Genomic DNA, 9,709 nt, shown 5'->3' on the forward strand with positions numbered 1-9,709 from the left:
CTAACAATTTTTAAAAAGAAAAACATATTAATTTTTTAAATATTAAATTTATTGTATATTTTCTATTATAATTAAAAAAATGAGAAAAAAATCTGCCAAAAAATTGAAAAATTTATTAATTTATATAATTTATAATTATATAATATATACATTTGTATTTCATACATTTTAGATTTTAGAGATTGTTTCTCGTTTATATTTTAGAAATTATAAAATGCTGATAATATGATGATGTGCTATGCTACCTGCTCCATTATTATTAGATTGGGTTGTGGGGGCTGCCAACTACTTTCCGTTCTAAAAGATTACGCGTTGTCTTTGGGCAATGCATTGTCGTTTCAACAACCAATACAAATTGAATATTAATCATTTAGTACGATAAATGTGATTGTGATTGAACTTTCTATAATCAAGTCATAGTTTAAAAAATAATAATTTAAAATTAATTCAGGTATGGATAAATTGTGTTTTATAATACTAGTTTATATCAGAAGTAGATGTGTTTTACTCGAGTTAAAAATAGTTAAAAGTTACAATTTGTGAAAATGCTTTCAATATTTTAATAGAAATAAAAATAATGGCTTAAAATACTATGCCTTTTGCTTTAAAAACTAAAAAAAAAATCTATTTCAAACAATATTTTCCATTAAAAGTTGTCAACTTTTATTTCTGTGAATTTTTCAATTATGAACAGTGTTACTTACACAATATTTTTTTTCATTATATCGTTTTTACTCATGAATTATTAAAAAAAGAATTATATAAGTTGAAGCCAAAGCTAAATTCACGAGAGGAGAAGAATATCATACTTCAATATTTTAACAAACCATGATGCGATAAGTTGCGTGCACTCATTGGTTGGAGGGCACTTAGTAGCGTATAGAAACAGTGCTAACAGAACATTCCAAGTCTCTTTACACTTTCTTTTTAACACCTATTTCCTATTTGTTAAAATTCATGTAGGTCCTACTACTTTAGGGATGAAACTCACCAAATAAGAAATGAGACCCATTAAATAGGACCTGCATAAATTTTGCTCAACTGAAGAGAGAATGTCAAAAGAAAAATGTTAAAAATTGTATTGCTAGTATTTATCATTACGTAATATTGGCAATTTGGGCTATACCATCTCATCCATATGACACACTGCAATTCATTGGCAAGTGACAAAAATGATGGTATGGATGATGGTTGAATGAGTAGTGTGCATGATGGTATACAGAACACCCAATTTGATTGAAGCTACTCTTGAGATGATGATAAATAAACCCAGCATATGGAACGTGCACTCCAATGTTATATCACATATAGATTCCCTGCAGGGCACACAAATTTTCAAATTTAGTAAAGGGTGATGATGCAGAAGACATAAGGGTAAGTTACTCAATTGAATGGCTAAAAGTCACAGTGGAAGCAGAGATGCATTTCACACGCATAAGGGTAAGGCATATCAATTGAAACTGGTGATAAAATTCGGTGACATGCAGACTCAAATTTTTCGATGCTCAGACACCTATGCTGATGAGATTGAAAACCAACAAAGTAATAATCTTAAAAAGTGAAACATAGTATTTCAATATGAAACAAAAAAGAAGGAACAACTTCCTATGAAAAGAACAAAGCAGGGTGTTCCACAGAATTTATCAAGAGAAGGAATACCATTTGAATGTGGACACCCTGATTGGGTCAAAAGATACCTTCTGCTATTATATTATTGGCTGTTGATACAGTATAGCATGGCTTTTATGGTACCTACGATGAACTTGAAAGTGTAGGTGAGTGAGATACATTTCAGACTACAGAATACATCCATCTTAAAGTGAATTTTAGGCATAGTAAGGAGATATAGGAAGAAAAAAGAGAATTCAATGAGAGCAATGCTTTTAATAAATATGTTTCTTTTTTATTCAATTAATAATGCATAAAAATAGGAAGCTATATTTTTCCTGAACATAATACAGTAAATGGCTTCCAAATTAACAGGTAAGAAAAAGTATCCCCCACAATAAGATGTACCTTAGATGAATCTATGCTTACCTGCTTAAGTTCTCAAATCAAATCTTTCTGAGTCAGGATCACCATGGAAAATGTTGAGTAGAATGTTAAGTATTGAATCACAATAATGCATGCTAGCATTCAATCAACTTAATGTCTGTTGAACAAAAATCGGGTAAGGCGTGTCAATGATATAAAAATTATTCAAGGGAATATGAATCAATTCATGAAAAGCAAAACTCGGCTATTACTATTGCAGAAAAGTAATTATATGAATGCAAATACCAATTTAGATTTATAGAGCCTCTGCGTATTTTAGCAATGTTCCTTGTTTTTTAACAGTCTCGGCCCAAACTAACAAAGGAACTATCTCACTAATGACCAACACTAATAGGCATCTAACATTGTCCAGCACAAAAGTTGCATAGCCTCAAATACCAAGGAATGCTTATTAGATTATGCATTTCCTACTAAGCACAGTAGGACCAAAACATAGAAAAGGCATCAAAGAACAAGTAGCACAAATTGCAACATACCCAAGTTATTTTTGGCAGAAATCATCATGTTTTCCAACTTTTGAGCAGCCTCAGTCATCCCTTGGGTGTTGTATGCCAGGATCATGCTAGCGAAAGTGATGTTATCAGGTTCACATTTTCTTTCTCTCATGGCCATGAATAACTCGCACATCTTTTTTAGGTCACCAGCCTGCCCATAGGCACTGATTATGCAATTAAAGAAGGGAGTATCCAATACTACATCAGAATTATCAACATGCCTCATGATTGACTCAACTTTGTCAATACGTCCAGCTTTGCTATATGCACTGACAAGTGAGCAATAAGTAATAGAATTAGGCTTCACTCCAAGATGCTTCATTTTTAGAAAATGTTGATCCATCTTCTCAATTTCTCCAGCTTTGCCAAACACCTCAATGACAGTATTATACGTGACAATTGTTGGAGAAAAAACCCTTCTCTCCATGAAATCAATGACAGTCTTCATCTTCTTATACATGCCAGCTTTGCCATACGACTTTATCATCAAATTGAATGTTGTTATGTCTGGTTTTATGCCCATTAGCTGAAATTCATCATACCACTTCTCCATCTTATCAATTTGCCCATCCTTTCCATGTGCTCCAACAAAAGAATTCAGTGTGAAAACATCTGGGTGGCAGTTGCCATTTTCAATCATATCATTCAATGTACTATCCATCTTTTCGAACATGCCAGCCTTACCATATCCATCAATTATGGAATTATAAGTCACAGAGCTACATTCAATGCCCAGAAATGACATCTCCGCAAGGACATGTTCAATCAAATCAAAACGACAAAATTTTGCACAGCAACTTACAAGGATAGAATATGTGTATATATCTGGTTCGCAGTCAACAACTGATTTCATATCTTCAACAGTAGAAAATGCCTGATCAAGGAGACCACTTTGACCGTAAGCACTTACAAGAGCAGTGTAGACATCAACAGTAGGTTTAAGCCCTTCAGAAAACATGATCTCAAATAGATGAGAAGCCTCTTCAGGCTGCTTGCACTTTCCAAGCATCATCAACAGTTTTGCATAGGTTTGGCATCGTGGTTCATACCAGTTTTGCTTTCGAAGAAGTGCAAAAATCTGCAAAAAGAAATGGGTTGTACTTCAGACACAAATGTTAATCCTAAAATCAATTGCAGTCACGTTCCTCAGCCTAAACAAAAACTACTCAGGTATTACATTCATAGACTACGAAATATTTCAAATTCAAAGCACCCCTAGGTTTTTTGAAAAACAAATTTGTGCTTGCATGAAGGCAAATGAACCAGGTGAAAGAGTGAATCAATATTTCTCCCTAGAAAAATAAGATGTCCATAACTCTCCAAGTCATGCCAATTGGAAAAATCATGGTCACACTCAAAATGAAAAGTCAAGCAGTAAATAAAAGCATCACATAATATTGTTCACATTTAAACATGGCAATATTTCCAGAAGAGAACAGAACATCACACTTGACATACTCCTTTCATCTCTCCACAAAACCAACAGTAGTAACTCCGAAATTTCACAATCCCAAGAACAGCTCAATCCAGTTATTTACAGCACAACTTATCATTGCATTGCACTCAATCCAAAAATTAATTCTCAAAACATGCAAATGAATTAAAGAGAGATAAAACTATCACCCATCATTTTACACCCGGTGAAGGGACTAAATTATCCCTAATTTGATTATTTCAACAACTCAATGCCCCTTAAGTGTATTTATTTTTTATATCCCACAAACTATTAAGAAGTGGATGTTCAGTGACATGAAAGTCTCACAAACTCTTGCTAGAATAATTTTGAAAATGGCACTGATACTTTAGATGAGTTTTGCTAATCACACATCTATTATGAAATTTTCTAATCTCTAGTCTCCTATGGGATTTCCAACACAAACAAACTCTATCAAATTCCGACCAATGAAGTTTGGGTCCAATCTAGCAGAAAATCCCCACATCATGGAAGTGTCTAAACTCAGAATTGGACAAACAAAATTGTCTTTGCCTCGAGAGCGGATTGCCAACGACAGCGTTTGATGGCGTCATCTAGGGCTTCGAGAAGGGCCTTTGGCCAGAGCTGTTTGTGGGAGTTGGACTTGGCCTTGTTCTGAACGCCTTTGATGGCAGCTTCCGTTCGGAGAATGCGCGACAACTCCTTCTTCGGCTCCCTCACCAACCCCGCACTCCCTGCTTTCGCCTTCCGCTTCAACGACACCACGTGAAAACGACGCCGTCTCTTTGGAAGAGCGTTGTTGGTTGCAGAAGTCAAGGGTGTGACGGAGGAGATACCACACGACCATGTCAAGTTCATTGCAGACACACTCACACTCACTCACAACAAATCAAAATCATTTTTATAATTCCATTTTTTAATTTTAATTTATGTATTAGAACAATAGGTTTTTGAGTTTTTTATTTTGCTTTAAAATGATAATTTTCAAGATTTTTAAAACTATTTTTCCAATAATAAGATAAATGAATATAACATTAAAACTATTTAAATTTATATTTTTGAAAACGGTTTTATTTGTTTAAATTGAAATAACGTTTTTAGTTTATAAACATGGCAACATTCATATAAATTTTAGTCATATTTTCGCTAGAAAAACACGGTATGTTAATTTATATATTTTGTGTTTTTGTTAAATATAACCGTGTAAGTTATTGATATTCAATATTGTGTAATAATGATATTCTTTATTTAATTTTTAATATTGAATATAATTAGATATAAATAATAAAATTAAAAAATACGGAAATATATTATTGAACTAGTCATAAAATGGTTTCGGATATTGACTTGCTATGTAGCATAGATACGGATACGGATATTGATACGATACGGATATGGACACGGAGATACTTATAATTTTTAAAATGTAGGATACGAGGACACGGATCTATATATTATATAATTTTAAATTATATAAATTGAAAATAAATATTTATATGCTAAAGTATGTTTCGGATTCTTTTTGAAAGTAGAAAGATATTTTTCATGACTTGTTCAAAAGAATTTGTTCCTTATTTTTATAATTATAATAAAAATTTATATAATAAATTTAACTTTTTAAAAAATTATTGTATTTATACCTTCTAAAATTTTAGAATTTTTAAAAATTCAATAAATATTTTTGAATTGAACACTTCACCAATAAACACGGATACGATAAGTCTCGTTTACTTGGCTGGTGAAAAGATAACAGTGTTAACGTAACGGTCTTTGCAACCGCGTGGACCGGTCACCGTGTGATAAATAACACCGTTCTCCCAGTCACGGAGTAACAGTGAGTTTGATCATTCTCTTGGTCATATTCCGTTTTCTTCTTCATTCGCCCTTTCACCGTTTCTTCTCTCCTTTGACCTATCGAACCCCTCTCCTTGATTCCTTGTGTTGTGTGAAGAACATACTTTGCCTTCTCTTCTCCTCTCTCTGGTAATTTTCTTCTCCTTTTCACTCAATTTTTTATTCTTATTGTTTTAAGCATATCTTTGCTCTGACTCTGTGAATTTCGATGCACCTCCTTCAACTGTTGAATTGAAACATTCTTTGTAGCAATTTTTTAAGTCTGAATTTCATTGTCAACTTGTGCTGTGGGTCGTTGAAGTTGTGTCTATGATTTGATTTATTTGATATGCTGTTTGAGTTTATGAGCTAACTTGTTTTTTGCCATCAGTTTGTGGAGAAATTAGGGTTGATTAATTACTAAATAGTTTGGTGTTTACTCTCTCCGATCTCTGCCTCTTGCTTTGTCTTTCGTCGTGTTTCTGTATTTTGGAGGTTTATATGGAGTTGGATGAAAGCCTGCACCTGTTTGCAGATTATGAATTTTCTCAAGTTCCTTTGACTGTGACAAAGAATATGTGTAGTTATTTACAAACTAATTTTTGTTTCTTGGGTATGGTCTCTAGGGTTTAACGAAAAAAACTGAAGCTTTTGCCGCAGAACCATGCACCCTCCACGACAGCAATCACAAGTTGGTGAAGGACTGCAAACTTCGCTGTCTCTGGTTTCTTCAGATCCCCGCCTTTCCCTTGAGGAGCATAGATCAAACACTGGCAATCTCCGTGAATCTCCTACTGAAAGTGCCAGTTCTAGGGAAATTTGGCCTATGGCTGCAGCAATAAAAAAGGAGAGTGTTTCTGGTGCAGACAAAATTACTCTTCATGACGTTGCAAGAGAACGAGTTGATGTGGTATATGAAAAAATGCTTCATCTACCTTGCGAATTTCTTGACGAACTGAAAAATGGGCTTCGAGTTATTCTTGAAGGAGGGAATGGCTCCCAGCACAGAGAGGAATTTTTTATTTTGCAGAAACTTGTTCAGAGTAGAGCTGATTTAACAACCAAGACATTGGTAAGAACTCATCGTGTGCAGCTCGAAATCCTTGTTGCCATAAATACTGGGATTCAGGGATTTTTACATCCTAGCATCAATCTATCTCAGGCTTCATTGATTGAGATATTTCTGTATAAGAGATGCAGAAACCTAGCTTGTCGGAGCCAGCTTCCTGCTGAAGATTGTACCTGTGAGACATGCGCCAATGGAAATGGTTTCTGCAATCTTTGCATGTGTGTTATCTGCAGCAAGTTTGACTTTGAAGTAAACACATGCCGCTGGATTGGATGTGATTTGTGTTCTCATTGGACTCACACTGATTGTGCCATTCGTGAGCAACTCATTTGTATGGGCCCTGCTACACAGAATGGAACAGGGCCAAGTGAAATGGTTTTTAAGTGTCAAGCATGCAATAGGACTTCAGAACTGCTAGGTTGGGTTAAAGATGTCTTCCAGCATTGTGTAATGTCATGGGATGGAGAGGCCCTGATTAGGGAACTTGATTTTGTCAGTAGGATCTTTCATGGAAGTAAAGACCCACGAGGGAGGAAACTCCATTGGAAGTCTGACGATCTCAAGGAAAATTTAAGAAGTGGGAAAGTGGAATCTAAGGCAGCATGCAAGGCAATATTGATGGTTTTCAAAGGTACAAGTTTTATAGTTTTTTACCTGCAAAATTGTAGTTAGTCTTTAGTGAGGCATCATTATTGTTAAAATATTGGTAGTTCTATTCATTCTCCTTTCTTTTTGTTCTAACCAATACTTTTCATATGTGAAGAGCTTGAGCTGGACTCTCAAAAGACTCTGGAAAATGCTGAAAGTGAAAGTGAAAGACTGATTGCTCCACAGGAGGCATGCAATAGAATTTCAGAGGTGGTGCATGAGGCTGTAAGAAATATGGAAATGGTAGCCAATGAGAAGATGAGAATGTTCAAGAAGGCTCGGTTGTCTTTTGATGCTTGTGAACGTGAACTAGCAGAAAAGGCCAGAGAAGCAGGAGAACTGAACATGGATAGGCAAAAAAAGAAGTTAGAGATTGAAGAACTGGAAAGGATTGTGAGGCTTAAAAGTGCAGAGGCTGATATGTTCCAGATGAAGGCTAATGAAGCTAAAAGAGAATCTGAGCGGCTCCAGAGGATTCTTCTTGCCAAGTCAGATAAATCAGAAGAAGAATATACCAGCAATTATTTGAAGCAAAGATTAAGTGAGGCCGAGGCTGAGAAGCAGTATCTGTATGAAAAGATGAAAATGCAGGAGACTTCTCGTTTATCACAAAGCAGTGGTGGTGGTGACCCCTTAATGTTTTCCAAAATCCATGATCTTCTCTATAGTGTTCCTCCTAATGCAGATGGTCCATCTAATGACTGTCATCCTTTTAGAAAAAACCCATAAACATTCGTTTAGTTTATGCATCTTCTACATATTATAGTAATGTCATTTTATTACATAATTGATGGACAGTCAGTGTCATTAGGTTCCAGATAATGTAACCCTTCCAGACAAATCCTAAGGGGTATATGTTGAAATACAGTTATTGATGTCTCTTGATTTGTGGAATCTAATTAGCTAATCAATAGCTTTAGCATTGTGATGCAATATAAGTTTTTTCCGGTATGTCTTGTGTGAGTTGGATCTGGACTTCAGAGCAAATAGGATGTGGAGAAAAAGTTGAAGTAATCTTATGTTATTGATAAAATGAAACTGACAGTACAAACTAACTGCTTTTCTTGCCTTACTAGAAAGATGGGATACCCATCTTTTTGACAGATGCAGCTGGGTGAGGCACATTACTATTCATGGGGGTTGATCATTAGCTTCTGGAGTTCGATGAAACGATACCATGTTGGTAAACGTCAAAGCGGCACTGATTCCATGGCATCTTATTGAAGAGCTTTGGCACACATTTGGTGTGACAATCCTTGCATTGTTGACAAACAGACCTGTTCTCCCCATGTTGGTGATGTTGATCACCCTAGTTGGAATGCTGGAGGGAACCACAGAGCCATTTGGAAAATGTAATAGATGACTGAGCAGTAACGGTGTTGGAATAGAATGGCTGAGTATGAAATCAGGGAGCTGGTCTAGAGATATGGAGAACTGTGATAGTTCATCATCATTTGGCATTAGGAATGTCAAATCATTGGTTTGCAGTGAATTTTGGTGGCTGTTGAGTATTTTGAGGAGGATGACAAATCCATGGTAAGAGCGACTTCTCATATCAGCCATGGCTACCTGTAGGTCGGTTTGGTTGAATGAAATTGTTGACTGAGATTCAGCAATGGCAAAGAGGGTAAGAAGTACCACACACCAGAGAGCCATTAGTGGAAACTTTAATGTTTACTATTGTGTGTTGTGTGTGATGAATGCAATGACATCTCAATTTGCTTGGTATATATATATCCATGTTAATGTTTGAGGCTTATGTTGTCACACTTTTTTCCTCTGTTGGAAGGTAGGCCGTAGGGCGATTGTGCATGAAGAGGTACCTAGAATGTAGTAGTTAGTCCAGAAGCTGATGATGCTTTAGGCATCTTGGTATAACAGATAAATGAAAATAAGGAGTACTAGTGAAAACAAAAATAAAAGATATAAAAAGATACTTAATTTGAAGATTGAATTCAAATTAATTATAACTTTTAAAAAATATAAAAACCTAATTTACAAATTTTTTCAGTTATCTAAAAGTTGAGTTGAGCTTAGAAATGGCAACGTGCCTGGACACGGAGATACATATAATTTCTAAAATGTATGATATGGAGACACAAATCTATATATTATATAATTTTAAATTATATAAATTAAAAATAAATATTTATGTGCAAAAGTATGTTTGAGATT

General features: G+C 35.0%; 3 protein-coding genes across 11 annotated transcripts; 1 reads left to right on the forward strand and 2 right to left on the reverse strand.

The window, feature by feature from the left end:
• Positions 1–783: 783 nt before the first annotated feature.
• Positions 784–4,890, reverse strand: LOC137827050 (pentatricopeptide repeat-containing protein At3g53170). 9 transcript variants are annotated; one of them, XM_068633256.1, is made up of 6 exons: positions 4,537–4,876; positions 3,352–3,627; positions 2,532–3,228; positions 2,038–2,152; positions 1,698–1,752; positions 784–1,316 (listed from the first exon to the last, which is right to left on the reverse strand). In XM_068633256.1, exons 1-4 carry the CDS (start codon positions 4,840–4,842, stop codon positions 2,130–2,132), a joined length of 1,302 nt encoding a protein of 433 aa, XP_068489357.1. In that variant the 5' UTR covers positions 4,843–4,876; the 3' UTR covers positions 784–1,316; positions 1,698–1,752; positions 2,038–2,129. The 9 variants fall into 9 exon arrangements, with proteins under 9 accessions (XP_068489357.1, XP_068489355.1, XP_068489356.1 ...); XM_068633254.1 differs by having other exon boundaries at positions 1,660–1,752; XM_068633255.1 differs by having other exon boundaries at positions 1,660–1,762.
• An 868-nt stretch (positions 4,891–5,758) lies between these two features.
• LOC137827048 (OBERON-like protein) lies at positions 5,759–8,485 on the forward strand. Its single transcript, XM_068633247.1, has 3 exons — positions 5,759–5,967; positions 6,444–7,517; positions 7,650–8,485. Exons 2-3 carry the CDS (start codon positions 6,482–6,484, stop codon positions 8,261–8,263), a joined length of 1,650 nt encoding a protein of 549 aa, XP_068489348.1. The 5' UTR covers positions 5,759–5,967; positions 6,444–6,481; the 3' UTR covers positions 8,264–8,485.
• A 180-nt stretch (positions 8,486–8,665) lies between these two features.
• Positions 8,666–9,190, reverse strand: LOC137825458 (fasciclin-like arabinogalactan protein 19). The gene has a single exon (XM_068631121.1). The coding sequence runs from the start codon at positions 9,188–9,190 to the stop codon at positions 8,666–8,668; it is 525 nt and encodes a 174-aa protein (XP_068487222.1).
• Between the last annotated feature and the right edge of the window lie 519 nt (positions 9,191–9,709).

Source organism: Phaseolus vulgaris, chromosome 8 (assembly GCF_000499845.2).
Source record: "Phaseolus vulgaris cultivar G19833 chromosome 8, P. vulgaris v2.0, whole genome shotgun sequence".
Lineage (NCBI taxonomy): Eukaryota > Viridiplantae > Streptophyta > Magnoliopsida > Fabales > Fabaceae > Phaseolus > Phaseolus vulgaris.

Bases quoted from the DNA above. Each gene is read 5' to 3' on its own strand.
- LOC137825458 (XM_068631121.1), bottom strand. From the start codon at position 9,190: ATGGCTCTCTGGTGTGTGGTACTTCTTACCCTCTTTGCCATTGCTGAA.
- LOC137827048 (XM_068633247.1), top strand. From the start codon at position 6,482: ATGCACCCTCCACGACAGCAATCACAAGTTGGTGAAGGACTGCAAACT. The intron at 7,518-7,649 runs GTACAAGTTTTA...TCATATGTGAAG, and splicing joins AATATTGATGGTTTTCAAAG to AGCTTGAGCTGGACTCTCAA.
- LOC137827050 (XM_068633250.1), bottom strand. From the start codon at position 4,842: ATGAACTTGACATGGTCGTGTGGTATCTCCTCCGTCACACCCTTGACT. The intron at 3,628-4,536 runs GCAAAGACAATT...TTCTTTTTGCAG, and splicing joins GTTGGCAATCCGCTCTCGAG to ATTTTTGCACTTCTTCGAAA. The intron at 2,153-2,531 runs GTATGTTGCAAT...TTTGTTCAACAG, and splicing joins TTCTGCCAAAAATAACTTGG to ACATTAAGTTGATTGAATGC.